The sequence below is a fragment of the Eleutherodactylus coqui genome, chromosome 1 (genome assembly GCF_035609145.1).
Source record: "Eleutherodactylus coqui strain aEleCoq1 chromosome 1, aEleCoq1.hap1, whole genome shotgun sequence".
Taxonomy (NCBI): domain Eukaryota; kingdom Metazoa; phylum Chordata; class Amphibia; order Anura; family Eleutherodactylidae; genus Eleutherodactylus; species Eleutherodactylus coqui.
The window spans coordinates 391672943-391692504 of NC_089837.1; the positions used below are offsets into that span (position 1 = coordinate 391672943).

General features: G+C 45.3%; 2 protein-coding genes across 2 annotated transcripts in view; one reads left to right on the forward strand and one right to left on the reverse strand.

Moving 5' to 3' along the window:
• The window catches only part of COL4A2 (collagen type IV alpha 2 chain), a 189040-nt gene extending 174506 nt beyond the window's left edge, over nt 1-14534 (reverse strand). The window contains exons 1-2 of the mRNA XM_066579857.1: nt 14398-14534; nt 9169-9260 (exon numbers count right to left, since the gene is read on the reverse strand). Of these exons, the coding sequence (XP_066435954.1) occupies nt 9169-9236 (68 nt within the window). The 5' untranslated portion in view covers nt 9237-9260; nt 14398-14534. The remainder of the gene's footprint in view (nt 1-9168; nt 9261-14397) is intronic.
• A 23-nt stretch (nt 14535-14557) lies between these two features.
• Nucleotides 14558-19562, forward strand: part of COL4A1 (collagen type IV alpha 1 chain) — a 146303-nt gene continuing 141298 nt past the window's right edge. Inside the window, exon 1 of the mRNA XM_066579867.1 lies at nt 14558-14761. Within this exon, the coding sequence (XP_066435964.1) occupies nt 14678-14761 (84 nt within the window). The 5' untranslated portion in view covers nt 14558-14677. The remainder of the gene's footprint in view (nt 14762-19562) is intronic.

A 19562-nucleotide genomic window follows, 5' to 3' on the forward strand; every position in this document is an offset into this window, starting at 1 on the left:
GATTTTTTTCCCCAAATGTTTTTGGAAAGGCCCACTGCCTATATTCAATAAATATATGTCTTCTGTCCCTGCCTCACCACCACTACTGGCCCTGGAGTATGTATAATTACTGCAGGGCGCAATGCTCTGCACGGCCGATATACAAAAAAAAAAAAAAGTGCAACACTGCAAAAAGCAGCCTCCACACTACTGCACACGGTTAGATGTGGCCCTAAGAAGGACCGTTGGGGTTCTTGAAGCCTAAAATAACTCCTAACGCTCTCCCTATAGCAGCTCCGGCACCAACAGCACTTTCCCTCCTCTATGGCAGAATAAATCTGTGGCGAGCCGCGGGAGGGGCCGATTTTTATACTCGGGTGACACCTGATCTCGCCAAACACTCACTGCAGGGGGGTGGTATAGGGCTTGAACGTCGCAGGGGGAAGTTGTAATGCCTTCCCTGTCTTTCTATTGGCCAGAAAAGCGCGCTAACGTCTCAGAGATGAAAGTGAAAGTAACTCGAACATCGCGTGGTACTCGTCACGAGTAACGAGCATCTCGAACACGCTAAGGCCTCATGTCCACGGGGAAAATCAGGCCCGCTCCGGATTCTCCATGGAGAATCTGCACGGGTCCCTCCTGCCCCGCGGACATGAGCGCTGAAAATAGGAATAAATGAGAATAAACTCACCTCCCATCCGCTCCGTTTCTTCTCTTCGCCGCGGCGTCATCTTCTCTGCGTCGCGGCCGGATCTTCTTTCTTCGGCTCGGCGGATGCGCATGATGACGTCGGTGACGTGCCCCGCGCATGCGCCGTCCCGAAGAAAAAAGATCCGGCCGCGACGAAGAGAAGATGGCGCCGCCGCGAAGAGAAGAAACGGAGCGTGTGAGTAAATTCCTATTTTAGGTCTCCCGCGGATCCGGACGGCTTCCATAGGCTTCAATAGAAGCCCGCGGGAGCCGTCCCCGCGGGAGACCCGCATGAAAATGGAGCATGGTCCAGATTTTTTCATGCTCCATTTTTTTTAAAATCACTTTTATTGACCATCCGCGGGTATTTATCTACCCGCGGGTGGTCAATGCATCACTATGGGGTGCGGATCCGCATGCGGGAGAAGAGTTAAAATCCGCTGCGGATTTTAATTCTTCTTTTGCCCGTGGACATGAGGCCTTAAGAGGCCTTGTCATAGTGTAAGGACAGTGAGGCTGGCTGCATAATAGCACTGCAGATGCCACCCTGCTGGCTTTGTTCATACCTGCATTCACTTGCATGAGCTGTGAATCTGTCAAGAGGGCAGTCCCCACTGACAATGGATGATGTTGGACCGTGAGTCGTGGGGACCACTCACTTGGCAGATTCACAGCATTGGAAACCAGATTTATGGAGAGCCCATACGGCCAAATGAAGGGGAGGAAAAAAAGTGACGACAAAGTCAGCAGGGCTATGCAGCCAGCCAAGCTGACTTTGGGACATCTGAGTAAGGCTGCCTGCAGACGAGCGGGTCGGATCCGGCAGCGAGAATTCTCGCTGCGCGATCCGACCCGAGCGCCTGCAGGGACGAGCGCGTACTCACCCGCGCCTGGCGGCCCCGGCTCTTTCCTGTGCCGGCTGCCGCGCAGCTGGCACATGTGCAGACCGGAGCCGGCGGCCGGGTGAGTGCGTGCCCCGCAGAAAATTAGGACATGCCGCGGTTTGTTTGCCGCGCGAGATTTCGCGCGGCCAAACCGCGGCCGTCTGCATAGGAGTGCGTATTTTAATGCACTCCTATGCAAACTTTGAGCGGCGGAAATCCCGGCGGATGTGCGCCGGGCACATCCGCCGAGCCGAAGCAAGAAAGATGCGGCTGTGAGGAAGAGAAGACCTTCCCGGTCCGCTCCGGATGGGTAAATTCTTTTAAATTCCTATTTTAGGTCTCCCGCGGATCCGGACGGCTTCCATAGGCTTCAATAGAAGCCCGCGGGAGCCGTCCCCGCGGGAGACCCGCATGAAAATGGAGCATGGTCCAGATTTTTTCATGCTCCATTTTTTTTAAAATCACTTTTATTGACGATCCGCGGGTATTTATCTACCTCGCGGGTGGTCAATGCATCCCTATGGGGTGCGGATCCGCGGGCAGGAGAAGAGCTAAAATCCGCTGCGGATTTTAATTCTTATTTTGCCCGTGGACATGAGCCCTAATACTCGAACGAGTATCAAGCTCGGACGAGTACGTTCGCTCATCTCTAATAAATATGCTAACCAAGCTTACTATATAGACATAGTACTAGGAGGAAGCTTATTACACAGGTACCTTACTAGAACCAAGTTTAATACACACAGTACCAGAACTAAACATATTACAAAGAGATGGCACCAGAATCGAGCTTAATACTTAGATAGGGTAACAGAACTGAGTTTACTACATAGACATAGTGCCAGAAGCAAGCTTATTACATAGATACCCTACTAGAACCAAGCTTACTACATAGATATGGTAGCAGAACATAGCTTACTACATAAATACGGTAGCAGAACCGAGCTAAATATATAGGTGAATCTGCATTCAAACCTACATTTGCACCCAATTCAGGTACCCCTCCGAGGGTTCTATCTGATATGCAAAAAACACTTTTCAGATGGAACCCCAGATGACTCTATGGGCTGTCATTTCTGAAAAGGAAACCAAAGCTGCAACAGCAGGTCTTCGTTTGTTTCTAGCATTTTAGCCAAACAAAATAGCAAAGAATACAAACACACACATGAACAATACACATAATCAACATAGTAACATAGTATGTTAGTCTGAAAAAAAAACATATGTCCATCTACTTAAGCCTATTACCCCCTACCAATATTGGTCCAGAGGAAGGGAAAAAAACCCTATAAGGTAGAAGCCAAATTTTCTGATTTAAAGGAAAAAAAATCCTTCCTGATTTCAATCTGGCAATCGGAATAATCCCTAGATCAGCAACTCCTCTGAAATAATTAGTGACAATAATGTAATATTATTACATGTAGTTTCTGTGCTTTCTTTTCGGCCCCTTTTTGAATATTGATCCAACTCTTTCAATATTAATCTTTTTACTATTTATATAATTGAAGAACAGTTTAGGGGTAGTTTTACTATCTTTGGCAGTAAGTCTCTATCTCAACCTTTGCTGCCTTTATCTGCTTTTTACATATTTTTTTCCCTTATAGGTTTTTAATGATTCATAACTGCCTTCTTGTTTTAGTAGTTGATATGCTTTCTTGTTGTTCTTAATTGCCCCCTTTACATCTTTTTTTGAGCCACATTTTTTCTCCTACTTCTAGACTTTTATTCCTGTAAGGTATGAACTGCTCACAGTAAGTATTTAAGATGCTTTTCCCATTTATTGTCATGTACATTTTTGAGGACAATGCCCCAATTAATAAGTTTAGGGGCATCTTTAAGCCAATTGAACATTGGCTTCTTAACGTTTATTATTTTTGTAACTCCCTGATAAAACTCCCCATTGAAAGACAAGTGGAAATTTATTATATTATGGTCACTATTTCCCAGATGCACCTAAACATGCTCTCTGCTCTTCGGTGAGGTCTGTTGGTTAATTTTAAGTCCAAAATGGCTGTCCTTCTCGTTGGGTCCTGTACAAGTTGGGTAAGTTAATTATCTTTAGTCAATGACAGAAACTTGTCACCTTTATGAGATCTGCAGGTTTCCGTTTATATCCAGATAGTTTAAAGGGGTTGTCCCGCGCCGAAACGGGTTTGTTTTTTTTTTCAACCCCCCCCCCCCCCCCGTTCGGCGCGAGACAACCCCGATGCAGGGGTTAAAAAAGAACACCGGAGAGCGCTTACCTTAATCCCCGCGCTCCGGTGACTTCTTACTTACCCAGTGAAGATGGCCGCCGGCATCTTCTCCCTCGGTGGACCGCAGGGCTTCTGTGCGGTCCATTGCCGATTCCAGCCTCCTGATTGGCTGGAATCGGCACGTGACGGGGCGGAGCTACACGGAGCTACACGGAGCCCCATTGAGAAAAGCAGAAGACCCGGACTGCGCAAGCGCGTCTAATTTGGCCATTAGACGGCGAAAATTAGACGGCAACCATGGAGACGAGGACGCTAGCAACGGAACAGGTAAGTGAATAACTTTTGATAACTTCTGTATGGCTCATAATTAATGCACAATGTACATTACAAAGTGCATTAATATGGCCATACAGAAGTGTATAGACCCACTTGCTGCCGCGGGACAACCCCTTTAAGTCGCTCATAATAATCGTTGTGATTTGCCGCTTAACCTATTTGCCTTAGTAGTAGATTTTCAGCGGCTTCTGTTATATTTGGTGGCCCACATATTCATCTCCCTCACATATATCTTTCCGTAGTGTGGGCTTTGAACAGGATTTTACTTAAAGACAAACCCCTCCTTCTTTCTGATTTTTACAATTGCTTCTGAACTGACTATAACCCTGTAAATTCACTGACCTGTTAACAGCTTTCATCCAACTAGGTCTCTCTTATTCCCACTATGTCATAGTTTTCCTCACACACTATTACTTCCAGTTCGTCAACATTATTGATCAGACATCTAGCATTACATACCATAAAGTTAAAGGGGTTGTCCCGCGTTGAACCGGGTTTTTTTTTTTTCAATAGCCCCCCCGTTCGGCGCGAGACAAACCCGATGCAGGGGTTAAAAAAGAAAACCGGAGAGTGCTTACCTGAATCCCTGCGCTCCGGTGACTTCTTACTTACCTGGTGAAGATGGCCGCCGGGATCTTCACCCTCGGTGGACCGCAGGGCTTCTGTGCGGTCCATTGCCGATTCCAGCCTCCTGATTGGCTGGAATCGGCACATGACGGGGCGGAGCTACAAGGAGCCGCTCTCCGGCACGAGCGGCCCCATTCAGAAAAGAAGAAGACCGGACTGCGCAAGCGCGCATAATCCGGCGATTAGACGCTGAAAATTAGACGGCACCATGGAGATGAGGACGCTAGCAACGGAACAGGTAAGTGAATAACTTCTGTATGGCTCATAATTAATGCACAATGTACATTACAAAGTGCATTAATATGGCCATACAGAAGTGTATACCCCTACTTTGTTTCGCGGGACAACCCCTTTAAGAGGTTTTTGGTTATTCTTTATATTAAGGTTATCTCTATTAACTAGTCTGTCAGTTCTAACTGTACTAACCCCTCCCATCGCTCCACCCCATTCTCATTACTTAATGCCAGATCTCTGCCTATACTCTCTTACCCTCTATTTCTCTAGTTACCCGCAGTCCCTAGTTTAAACATTCCCCAAACCTTGTATCTATCCCCCCCCATCCAGCACAGCTGTGCCATCCCCATTGACATGCAGCCCATCCTTATAGTACAACCTGTACCCAACAGCAAAGTCAGCTCAGTTCTTCAGGAACCCGAACCCCTCCTTCCTACACCAACTCTTGAGCCACGTGTTTAACTCCCTAATTTCCCTCTCCCTTTTTGGTGTGGCACGTGGTACAGGTAGTATTTTAGAGAATACTACTTTGGAGGTCCTTGTCCTAAGCTTACATCTTAGTTCCCTGAAATCTTTTTTAAGGACCCTCCACCTACCTCTAACTTTGTCATTGGTACCAATGTGTACCATGACTGCTGGATCCTCACCAGCCCCTCCCAGTAATCTGTCAAACCAATCTGCAAAGTGTCAAACTTGAGCACTAGGAAGACAACACGCTGTTTGATGATTCTGATCTTTGTCCGTCTCCCACTCCCTCTCTTATTCCCCTTCCTACTAAAACAGACATCCCACTAACTGTCAGAAGACATCGTGCTGCAGCAGTGCTAATCCAGTAATGGCATGCTCCTCATCTGCCAACTTTGCAAACGTGTTGGGGTGTGCCAGTTCAGGATTATCCTCGCTGGATCTCTTCCCTCTATTCTTTCTTCTAATTGTCACCCAGTTAGCTGTTTGATCATTCTCTTGATAAGTAAGCAGTAAACCCCTTTCCAGGTTACCAATGGATCCAATGCTGCAAGCAGTGCTTTTAGATTTAGAATCTGGGCTTCCAAATGCGCAACATGCTCACAATTTGTGCAGCAGTTTGCAACCTTATGCTTTTACATACACACACATATACAAAATACACATACCTATACTATGAAGAGAGTTTTACCAGTCAATAGAGAAGTGGAGGAATTGCCAGCACAAAGATGCATGAGTGGTATGGAGAGGCAGCTCACCCAGAAATACAGGGACTTCTGCCATTGGGACACTTGTACCTCCTGCCTGGAGCCATGCTGGTACCCATCTGCAGCTGCTGAAGATATGGAGCCCCGGGTGCCTCTCCTCCCCACTGCTAGTGTTATCATCCATGAGGAGCCCCCGGCACCAAGCATTGGCTGTCCTGAGGGCTCCCTGGCAGTTGGCTCCCACAACGCCCACAGTTAGCCAATCCTTGCACTTAGCATTCTCCACCCCAATGGGTCCCAGCTGTCTGACTGTATTGGCGCCCACAGTTTTTAGCAGAGCCCTACGCCACAAAATCACCCCCCATCCAATGTAGTGGGGGACAGGGATAATGAAATATGAGCCTGTGAAGTTATGGAAATAAAAAAAAATGATTACTCCAGTGCATAGTGGCAAATAAAGACACAGAAAGAATTGATGGTGGAGCAAAACCCAGTGGAAGTGATGAACCAATCAAGGTTCTGGAATTGTAAGTGTTTGCAATGGTAGCAGTACTGCCTGCCAGATGATGCTTCATCTTGGTGGGTGTGAATGTGACAAGGAGAAAGAGATAAAAAGCTGGTGATATAGGCGCAACACTCTATGCTTGGTAAAAGCTGAAAGTCATGGATATGATAGTGAAAGCACTTTTTTTTTTTAATGGACAACATAAAAAGCCAGCAAGTGAAAACGTGTTTCAGGGTCAGGCCCCTTCATCATTTCAACTGGATTAGAGTAAAAACAATTGGAGAAGGTGACACGGTTCCAAAGGTTTGTGGATGTGTCAAAAGTCCTGTACGTGGCAGGGAGATTGGGAAGAAAGATGTCAATAAAAAAGAAGTGCTTTCACTACCATATCCATGACTTTCAGCTTTCATCAAGCTTAGAGTGTTGCGCCTATGTCACCAGCTTTTTCACCAGTGGCAAAATGTCTGTGTAGGCAGTACATGTTAAGGTAACAACCACATGAATGTCAGGACCCTAGATTTCTTAGTAGAACATTGACCAGCGCATCCCATTGACCCCATATACAGCAAGCTACAATAAAATCTGTGTTCTGAGATCTTTCTTTTATAGCCACCATCATCTTTTCCAGCAAATTATGGTATAGTAGCTCTGCTGTGGGACTGACCAGTCAAACTAATGTTCGCTCTCCATCCACATCAATAATCCTTGAGTGTCCCTGACCCTCTCACCGGCAGACCACCTTGGACCACTTTTAGTAGTTATTTATGACTACATACAGGGAACAGCGCACAAGTCCTGCTATTTTGAACATGCAATGATACACTCTTCTAGCCATCCCAATCTCTTGTTAGTTGCTCAGATCCTTATGATTGTCAAGCATGACCAGGTGTGATATCTGAGGTCATTATCAAACTTGAGTGGGGAAGCAATGCCTCAGCCACCATACAGCAATGATTTGGCAGCCTTAGAGTTCCACCTGTTTGGATTACTCAAGAACAGTCAACATTCTTCTGACATACCGGCTGTGACAGACAGCATACAATCCTGGGCCAGACAGCAACCTCATTAGTATTTCCAAAGTGGCTTCACAGCTTGGGTTCAAAGGTGGAGAAAATGGTTGCAGGCAAATAGTAACGTCTTTGAGTCGCGTTATTCTATTAGGACTTCAAACTATTTCACCAATAAATTGGATATTTGTATCAAGCATAAATCTATAGCTATAACAATTTAGCATTATTTTTATGATGATCCTCGTAATTTTTAAGAGGATCGCTAAAGGTATGTTTTCAATGTAAATGCAATAATTTAAACATTTTCTGTATGTTTATTTTGTGCATATTCAGGTTCCCTTCATCTGGAACCATAAATGACAAATATGTAATAGAGGTCACCTGGAAGGGGGCAATTGCTTTTAAACAGCATTGTGAATTATGGCAACAATGAGCTTTCTAGCGAGTGAATGCAGTATACATATAACACCAAAAGATAAGAAAGCAACAGCTAATGAGAAAAGAAGAGTTTGTGAGAACCGATATTGTGACAATATACAATAACAGTGATGGCTGTAACAATTTTTTTTAACAAGATATGATAATTAGTACTACATTAAACTAAATGTATTTTAAAAGTTATTGCCGTAAGAATCATTTTATTTTATTATCCATCTTGTTGTTGTGAACTGATGTTTTGCAGGGAATAACTCAAAGCACCGGGAGAAAGAACATGTGACTAGCTTCATTGCCGGTCATGTGTTCTTTCTTCAGCGCTGCAGAGAGACGTCTGTCTTGAAGTACGGCCGTCTTCCTCCTGCAGTGAGGGCTCAGTCACACGGGCGCATCGGCGACTGTGTACGGGTGCCGATGTGCCCGTGTGACTGAGCCCTTAGTCTAATTTCAGAAGGGCAAGTCCGATATAGCGCTTGCCAAAATACAATTTCCAGACGGATGCGAGGTGTTTTGTGTCAAATACGCCTTGTATGACTTCAGGTAAGTAGTGACATCAGGGAGGTTCGCGGGGTGTTTCCTATTGTTTTCAATGGGAAACCTCATTGCATTTCACACCGTGCGATGCTTTGCCAGCCCCATTGAAAACAATGGGCGATGTGTTCCGAGGGAACACCCAGAGCTAGTACATGCAGCGTTTTTTTCCCCAAACCGCGATGCAGGAAAAGATTGCACATGTACATGATCCCATTTAAAAGAATGGGGTTATAATTTGTGCAAGATTTGCGTGGCTCGCAATGCACAAATCTCGCAGGATTTTTTCGCCTATGTGAACGTAGCCTTAGGCTATGTTCACTCCTGCCGCAACCCTATTGACCAGTGAGAGTCCAAGGTTGCAGGGCTACATAGTGATCTTTGGTCGTCTGACCCCTATCATGGCCAAAAGTCACCGTGAAGCTCTAGCATAAAACCATGTCGCATTTCTCTAATGCGCATTACAATGAAAATCCACATCAGAAATTTGCATAGTTGCCACGGATTTCTAATGCAGATTTCATTTGTTTGAGTTTCAAATCTGGGTGCGGGCTAAGCACATTTACTTACCATGACACATTCTTCTTCCATTGCTGATGGTTCCTATGGCATCTAATATGGAATTCTTTCAACACCATCCTGGCTACCTTTTCCGTGGATATCTACCAGAGAAAACAGGGAAAAGTAGAATATATAGACATTACTCACATAGCTGTAATCTGTCAGGTCCCTAATCATCCCGGCACTGGGACACTATAGTATAGTGACAGACAGGCTGATTTCATCGGTCTGTCATTTATATTGAGCAGCTCAACTAGTTTTGAAAGCTTACTTTTAAAAGTGTGCAACGCGGTATAGGAGTCTGGAGTCTCCCTTTAGTCTTCCCCACCCCTTGCCGTTGATTGACGGGTCTTTGCGTATGCACAGTAATACATAAACCTGTTAATGAGTGGCAGGAGGTGGGGAAGGCTGAGAGTCGGCAGACAATATAAAAATATTTGTTGGCGCCCCGAACTCAACTCAACCATCACTGCAAGTTTTCAAAAGCAGCTCAGCTGGTCTGTATGTAAGTGACAGGTTGCTGAAATCACCGGAAACAGTTCAATCTAAATGTATGCTGAGAACCTCATTTACAAGTATAGTAACTCTAGCAGTAATGTGGTTCAATATAATCTATATAGTCAGTGTTTGCATATGTCTTAGCCCTTAAAGGGGTTGTACTAGGATCATAAGTTATCCCCTGCACACAGGTCCGCTGAGACCCCCAACAATCTTGAGAATGGGGAACCTCGTCCCATTCTGTCATTGCAGAGGAATAAATGGAGCACTGGCCGAGCATGTGTGGCCACTGCTGCATACATTTCAATGGAGCTGAAGGAAATACCCATGTGCTTGCTGCTCCGCTATCTCCAGCAGTCCCATCGAAAATGAATGGAGTGGCAGCTCGCACATCCAGTATTCTTCTCACTGTGGGGAATGCAGTAAGCCCACAGTGAGGAGGACAGGGAACAACTGGAAATGGCACAGCTCTCTATATAGTATGTAGTGGCCTAGAATAGTATGGAAAGCTCTCTGAGCCTGCAGTACTATTCCAAGCCACTGCACAGTGTACGAGGCTGTTCTGTTTCCGGCAGACAGCAGCTCTACTGAGTATGTGAGTGGTGGGATCCTGCACTTCAGACTCCCACAAATCTGAATTTGATGACCTCTCCTGAAAAATATGTAAATATTGCATATGTGGATTATTTTGAATAGCATTACAACTGTATTTACTACACATATCAATTTGAGATTCTTAGGCTGCCTTCACCTGTGTTAGGGCTTAGTTCAGGGCTTCCATCTCTCTGCTCCATTTTTGGAGGAGAGAAAGTGATATAAAACAGAAAAAAACTGAGCCTTTTTATCCCCATTGATTCTACTGGGGTTTCAAAAAAAGGGAAAGCAAACAGAAAGACTTCTATTTGCTTCTATTCTGTCAGGTTTCCATTTTTTAGACTGAAAAATAATGCTGCAGACGGCATTATTCTTTTATCCAAAAAAGGAAACCTGACAAAATGGAACAAACAGAAGCCTTTCTGTTTTTTTGAAACCAATTGAAATCACTGGGGAATAAAACTTATCCTAAGGCCTAAAGCAGGTTTCAAAGCAGTCTTAGCAACATTTTGCTTGAATTGTGTGAGACCATTGGCCAGTGGCAAGGTGACCCCTTCAGATGGGACCCTACTCTTACAGACTTGCCTCTCCTGGGCCTAGGCCTACAAAATTAACTGAGGGCATCTTGAGGCCTTATTCACATGACCATATATACACTGCTATTAAGCCACATTCAAAGATCACCCAAAAACTGCAACTATGTGAAGTGTTGGTTTTGCCTTATCTTTTGCTGAGATACACAGGAAGTTCCCATAGACTTCTATGGAAGCCGGAGGAAAAAGGGAGGGGGAGGGAGTTTAGCTGCGTCCAACGCTCTGAAAAGCAGACAGCTGGCTCTATTTTATCATTAGTAGTCATTCCGAGGATTTCTGCAGATTGACAGATTTCCGTGCTGCAGCATATTTTTCTGCCAATGCGCAGCAGCTGCCTGTGTGAATGGCGGAAAATACGCAGCTAAAGTTCGGGACTTGATCGCGGGAATTCTTCATTCATGTGATTTTACAGAGCGTACGGGCGACCGTAAAACCGTGTACAGTCGTGTAAAAGAGGCCTAAGTAGCATGCAGCTATACTCTGCTGTCAATAGAATCAGCCTTGGACAGATCAATAGTGGTGCACATCCAAGATGGAGTCAGCCATGCGCTGATATAAAAGCATCAGAAATGTCCAACAACAAATACCTACTTAAGATGGTTCCTCATATTGTCCAACCGGCAATACTTTGTGGATATATGGCTAAGACCGTTTTACACAATTTTCCACAAGGTACAACACAGAAACCTTTCTTATATATGTCCTATAAGGCCGAATGCAGACGGCCAGGTCATATTTGGACTGTGCGATTCTCGCAGCGGGATGTGACCCTATGCCCCTGCAGTGGCCTCTGGCTTACCTGTCCGGCGTCTTCACTCTGCACTGTGGATGTGCAAGCTGGCACACAGCCGCCCATGCACAGTGCAGAGCCGACGCATCATAGCTTACGTGGCCATGCGAGCCTCGCAGAGGCTCACACTAGAATAGGACATGCTGCGATTTCCACCCCATGAGTGGAATATTGCAGATGATTTCCGCTCGTGGGCATGGAAATGCATTATTTAATTTATGTCCTATGGGCTGTATTTGCTGCAGGATCCGGAGCTCCAGATCCGGCAGTGCAAAAATGCCCGTATGCATTAGGCCTATTGTAGTAGAAAGTTAGAACATCTCTTGCTCCGGAGGCTTGGTGTGACAATATTCTACATTGTCATTTGAGCATCTGAATAGGCACCATATATAATGACACTTACCTGTGCAGGGAATACACAGGTGCCCACAGCTTCACCTAGTGATAGCTGATGGGGGCAGCAACCAAAACTCCCCAAGATCAGCCGATCACCATGGAGTCTACACTTAAAAACGGTGGCAATCTCTGCGAATGGAAACTTTACTGTTTATATTCTAAGAGTGTAATCCGTACAGGCCAAGCTTTAACCGTCATTGAGCTGAAATTTGTTGCAATGTACCAATTTCTCAACAACGGTACAAAGATTTCTCATGTTCCAGATGAGCAAACTTTTCAAAAGTTTGATTGAGCTGGTTCGCTGAATTTTGTCAAAAGGATCAGTTTGGTCTATTTCATAGTTCTAATCCTGTACTGCGGGATCCACCCATCTGTTGGCCGGCTTCTATGGTATCGTTCACATTGCAGATTTAGTTGCATGCAGTCGCTCCTTCTCAATCTGGGCTGGGTTGAGTGGGTGACTGCATATAAGTCTGCAGTGGACAGTTTGGCTCCTCTGGTTTATAGTCTGGCTTGCTGCATATTGCTAGGTTGTAAGGCCATTGCGCCGACCCTACGGCCATTGCGCCGGCTTAGCAGCGATTGTGCCTGCTCTGCACCTTATCAGGTATCGCATGTTTGGCTCTTTTCCAGTGAAATATGTTTTTGTGTTCCCCCTCACCTCTGTGATTTTAATTTACTTTACAATAAGATAGTGTAGGTTCTGACGGACGCGGTGTGGCCTTGCCGTTTGGCCCGTCAGCTTATGCGTCTTGGCCAAAATGCTAACTAACACCTGCATTTTATTAGTGTGTATCAATATCTCCTTTATGCAGTTTGCTATAGACTTCTGGGGGAGACCAAGATGTCAGCCAGTGCGGCCCACTGTTGAGATACAAGGCAACCCACTGTCGTGTCAGTGTGAGTTGTAATCCTGTATTGTGGGACGCACCCATCTATTGGCTGGCTTCTGTGGTGTCGTTCACATTGCAGATTTAGTTGCATGCAGTTGCTCCTCCCCAATCAGGGCTGGGTTGAGTGGGTGGCCGCAGTGGACAGTTCAGCTCCTCTGGTTTAAAGTCTGGCTTGCTGCATATTGCTAGGTTCTACGGCCATTGCGCCGGCTTAGCGGCGATCGTGCTGCTCTGCACCTTATCAGCTATCGCATTTTTGGCTCTTTTCCAGTGAAATATGTTTTTGAGTTCCCCCTCACCTCTGTGATTTTATTTTTCATAGGAACGCCTAAAACTAGTCAAAGAGCCTTGAAACTATGGTGGTGGTGGTGGCAATGCCATCCTAACAGCGTTATAGGCCCCCGAGCAAAGTAGTGTACTGGGGCCCCTACGACAATTACTCACAGGAATAAAGCAGACGAGGGAGTTAGTAACCTGCAACCTGGACCGGTGAACCGGACGTCTAAGTCTCTAGGGTCCATATTCCTCTTGCACTGTAGACGTCTCTTTGCTCATAGTGCCAGGCTACTTTACACTAGACAGTAACAGGATGATGCACTGCGCTTCACAAGATGATCCACACATCCATTCGGTGGGAAATCTCTCTTTTTATGATATAAATTATGGATAATTTACTAAATGAATTAGGGGTAATTTGAAAGTGAAACAAAGTGACAAAACTTAAGTCTTCACACATGGCACAGACAGATTGGAGCCAAGTTCATATCCCGCCACACAACATTATCATATATGATACAAGGTGCATTGAAATGTTACTATACATAGATTGGTATGGGGCCCCTATGTTTGTGGGGCCCTTGGTACAAGTGCCCATCAGGCCCATGCGTCAAGATGGCACTGGGTGGCGGTCCATCAATGCATGTGGCTCAGTGGTTAGCACTGTTGCCCTACAGTGCTGGAATGCCTGGTTCAAATCTGACCAAGGGCAACATCTGCATGGAGTTTTATGAAGTTGATGCAGCTGTTACTAACCACTGAGCCACAGCCATTGAACCACCACCATTGTTTCAGGGGTCTTTTAGTTCAATACTAGTTTTAGGGGTTCTTAGGAACTTCCTACTTGCTGAACCTGAAACAGGCTTCTATTGGTTGGGTTGCTCATCACTAGTCCCGGATCCAGGCTGATGGCTCTCATAGTCTCACTAGCTACAGTATGTGCAGCTGTTCAGTCAGCGATATGAACAAGAACATTCCCACTCCACATTTCCTGACTGCTGTATGACAGAATGGCACAACTACCAGTGCGGCTGGCGGCAGCACCTGCTCCTGACCACTGCGGTGGAAGCGCAGGTACTAGCGCCAGTGCCGTAGCAGGCATGAGAACGGCTCCTGTCCTACACTCCGCACACCCCGCAGCTCCAGCTCCGTCCCACATAACACAATGTAACGCAGCCATAGTAAGCCCCTCACTTACCAGCAGCCTGTCATGTCCCCCGGCCGGGCACGGCGCACTGTGTCTTCCCTCCGAGGCGCAGTGTGTGAGCACTTAGGACAGGCGAGGGGTTCCGCTGCATTGAGGTCCTGTGTGAAGAGGGTGGGGGATGTGGTGGGAGGGGAGTTAGCGCCAACAATCTGCGAACTTTCCTCAGCGCTCACACCACATTGCGCTCTTACAGGGGACTCGTGAGGAGATGCTGCCCGCTCACTTACCGGCATCTTACTAATACCCACCGACAACCTGCTGCTGCCAGGAGATGCCAGGACGCTGGACCATGAGCTGCAGGCTGCTGGCGCTGCTCGTCCTTCTGCAGCAGCTTATCAGCAGCTGCCAGGCGGAGGTAAGTGCAACTTCTCATGCCCAGGTCCCGCACTGACCACCACATATCTAGAGCAGTCCCTCAAGACAGGGGACCTTTGAGTGCTCTGCACGGTCCGGTGGACCGGAGTTGTGCCTTACAGAACGTTCTATACGGAGTGATGCTGCGGGGCAGATCAGTAACTGCTACATTGTAGCAACAACTATTGATCAACATGGAATAGTCATTTGATACAGTATTCCATGCTGAACTTACATAAGGTCTGATTGCTTTCTAGAGGATCCAGCATGTACTTCATGGTTCTTCAGGCAATGTTCATACTTGTGTTAGTTCCTTAATGACAGGCTTCTCAATTTGACACCAGATAACATCCATCACTGCATTATTCTAACCACTGAATATAGAGACTTCACAAAGCCAACGGGACCAACAGATTACAAAATGGGTCAAAACGACCCATCAAACAGAAGCTACAATATAAATCTAGGAAAACTAAAAATTGGGTTCACATCTGCGCTATGAGTTTCTGTTGTCTTCTTGGGAATAGGAAAACTTAATCCCGCCCGGAATGGATGCATCCTATAATGGGGTCCACCTGGGATTATTCTGGACTACATAGTGCAATGCTGTTTAGTGGGCCATTTTGCACCATCATTGGTGCAAGTGTGTTCGCATCAGCATTGCGGCTTCCGTTTATGATGGATGCCACAATGCTGTGCCGCAGCCATCGAACAACTGATCTTACTGACTTATAATGTGGTCTGATGGCTGTTACCAAAGGGAAAGCAGCTGATTTTACAATAGAGATGTCATATTCAGTATTTGATGCAAATATGATCGGCCTTAGGGCTTATTCACATGGGCGTATTTTTCAGCAGTATTCTGTGAGCCAAAACCAGGAGCTGGTCCAAAGTATGGAAGAAATGCAAATCTTTCCAGTATACTTTCTCCGTGTACGTTCAATTTCTGGTTTTGGCTCCCAAAATACTGATGAAAAATACGCCCGTGTAAAGGAGCCCTAAGGCCACTCTCTTTACCGCGATTACCATGGCGTTTCGAACGCCGCAATTTTCAAATGCTGTATGTCTATTTTGCCATGATTATTGCACATCATCACCCATCAGAATGATTGGGTGCATTAAAATCCGCTGTCGAAGGCAGTAACTTGCATCTAAAAAAAATGGCGGTAAAATCGCAGCAAAACGCTGCAATCAAAATTGCAGGGTTTTGCCAAAGCTATGAGTGAGAGTGGCCTAAGGCTCCTTTCATATCTGCATTAGGGCTAAGTTGAGGGTTACCATCTCTTTGCTCTGTTTTTAGAGGAGAGAAACTAGTTTACAAACCTTACTTTTCTTCAATGACTATAATAGTTGGGAAAAGGTGTGGAACAAATGGGCACGGCTATCAGTTTGCTACATTTATTATGGTCAAGTGAAAATTATTGATGCAAAATGTTGACAAACTTTAAAGAAAGTTGTTTGAGGAAGAACTGTGGAGCCTGTTTATTGTTTTAATTGTGCTAGAATTTCGTGGAGAAAACATGCAATTTTAGTGCAAGTCACAAAATAGTGATTTTTCTGTCATTTATGCCATGCCCTGACACTATTTCAAAAAAGTGGATGGGGTCCGGCCACACACAGCTCATCATATTTACTGTAGACCAGTGGTTTCCAAACTTTTTCAGCCATGGAGGCGTTTTTGAAGCAAAAGTTTCTCATTGAGCCCCATGGATGGTGTGGTCAGGGGAGGGGCTAGGGGCGTGGCTTATCACAGCATATGATTTTTACCGTCAACATTATAAAAAGGACCAGGCCGTTAAAAAAATAAAACAGGGAGGAATGCTGGAGCAATGGATGGGCCCTGGGTATACATTATATTTAAAATTAACATGCTGTGGAATTAAATCTCGCACCACATGTCAATATCGACACAGGTTTTGTGTAGATTTTTTCCACAGCGTGTGGATGAGATTTTCAAAATCTTACCCACTTTGCTGCTACAGCTACTGTAAATTCTGCAGCAAATCCGCCCCGAGTAGTAATAGTGATTCCCTATATTGGTGGTCCCAGTAGTACTAGCATCCCCTATATTGGCCCCAGTAGTAATAGCGTCCCTTATATTGGCCCCAGTAGTAATAGCGTCCCTTATATTGGCTCCAGTAGTGTTCCCCATTACGACCCCAGTAGTGTTAGTGCCCTCCATTGCTGCCGCAGTAGTAATAGGGTCCCTATTGCCACCCCAATAGTGATAGGGTATGCCATTGTGACCCCAGTAGTAATAGGGTCCCTCATTGCTGCCCCAGAAGTATTAAGGTCCCCCATTGCTGCTATGATCTTCAGATGCAGGGAGAGGTTTAGCAGTGCAGATTACAATAGGGGCGAATGGGTCGAGTCTCATGTGATCTGCATTGCTATACCAACCACAAGTCTTGCACGCTCATTTCCTCATTACAGGCCGTCTGAACACCACTATAGGAATGAGTAGAGCAGGGACCTAGACCCTCCGTCAGAGCCCCTAACAATCACTTGGGTCTTCGCAGAGTACACTTTGGGAAACCCTGCTGTAGACTATGCAAGAAAACCTACTCTAGCAAAAACCTACTCCAACTCCTCACTAGGGTATGTCTTTATCTGGTGCAGAGGTGCCACCAGATCAAATATATTAGGGTGTGCCTAGTTTCCTAAAATGTATAATGCTGAAATTACAATTTTGATGAATTTGTAAGGCCACTTTTATTGCTGCTGTAAATCATTGTGTGACATTTCTAATCTTGTTCTGAGACATATACAAGAGTTGAAAAAATGCATCGATGGGCCAAGGCTAAACAATGGTTGAACCAGAATTATCATGGATATACACCATAATTTTGCACAAGACACATGCTCCATAATTTGTACCCAATGCAATGTGTAGTGTGGAGTATGCTTATGAGATTAGTGCAATTTGTCTTACTACATGAGCAAATTGTCTTTCTAATGACAGTATAGATAAATGTGCCCCTATATGCAGCCACAGCCTTTAATTAATACAAATTGACCAGATATATGATATTTTTATGTCCCATCTTGCAGACTTTAAAGAGCTGCTCCTATCTTAGGCTTTTATGGTATATCCACATGATATGCCATGAAAGTCTGATAGGTCCCCGAGGTGGGCCCCTAGTATCTTGAGATCTCCCAACTGTGTGGTGGCTGGAGTTATTGGGAGTATGGATACAGCAAAGCGGTCTGTCTTCTGCTGTCTCCAAAACTCCTATAGAGGTAATTGGCAGTTTCATAAACAGTGCAGCTCAGTGAGATATGCTGCTTCCATAACATGGGAGCTGAAGAAACAGAGTAGCTGGCTGTTCTACATTGTTTCCTTAAATCCCATTTACTTTAATGGGAGTTACGGAAATAGTGCAGCACAGGCCAGAGGTGTAACTTGACACTTCTGGGCCCCAATGCAAAATCTGTAACAGGGCCCCCAAATATAGTGCCCTATTCATAGTTCTGTACTCCCTATATAGAGAAGAGAGGACTTATGGCCCCCCTAAGGCTCCCTGGCCTGGGTGCAACCGCATCCCCTATAGTTACGCTCCTGGTACAACCTACTTGGCTGTTTCCCCACTCCTAGGCACCCTGACCACTGAGTACAGAGGGGTATTCTCATTTCAGCTAAGATGAACCTATACAAGTAATAAACCTAACATATACAAGTAATGAACAGCCTGTAAAGGGAGGTTCTCTTTTGACCCCCTCAATTCTAGCCTTGGTCAGTACAGACCAGCCAGGTCACACTATAAATAATTACCATACTTTGTACTGGTTGTACACTTACTTGACACCACTGATAAAGTTCTCTGAAAAAAGGTATTAAACACAGTCCTATGTGTCATGAAAAAAAAAGTAGCCCAAGAAAAGAGATAGGTCAAAAAAAGATGTATCCTGAAAATAAGCCCTACCCTGATTTTTCAGTATTTTCTGGGGAGGCTTGAAATAAGCCTTATCCAGAAAATAAGCCCCAGCTACACTACATTAAAAACAAGAAATACTTACCTAGCAGGCTTGGTCCGGGTCCATCACGCCACTCTCTGGAGGCCTGCACTGTTCCTGCAGTCCTAACTGCTCGTACATCATCGCTTCCTGGTTACGGGATTTATAAATCTTGCCTCCAGGAAGCAATGGTTGTGATTGGTTCTCGAGCTCCGCGTCTCAGCCAATCAATTCAGTGCTCGTTGAACAAATCACATCCATTGCATTGGTTCATCCTGTGCTGCATTAATTGGCTGAGCAGTAGCGCTTGAAGAACCAATCAACAGCCATCTCGATGTGGAGGCGGGATTTATGAATGGGCTGAGCTGCGGCGCTTGAGAACCAATTACAGCCATGGCTTCCTGGAGGTGGGATCTATGAATCCCGTAACCCGAAATTGATGTTGTAATAGCAGCTAGGACTGAAGAACAGTGCAGACCTCTGGAGAGCGGCGTGAGGGACGTGGGACATGCTAAGTAAAATAAGGCATTTCCTGAAAATAAGACCTGGTGCCTCTTTTAGGGTAAAAGTAATATAAGACAGGGTCTTATTTTTGAGGAAACATGGTAGTGAATTTGATATTCTCTGTGTTATTATATTATACTGGATTGTTGTCCTTCACTGCCGTGCGTTTTCTATCTTTGTGTTGCATCTAAATGGCTGAAAACAATATTCAGACAGAACCTTAATATTTACGAAGTCAAATAGAAACCACTAAGGTTTCCATAACTGTAGGTGGACAGAAAAGTGTAGTTGACTAATATTGCAAAATTTCGTTCACTAGCAAATCCGCCAAACTGTCTGTCCGA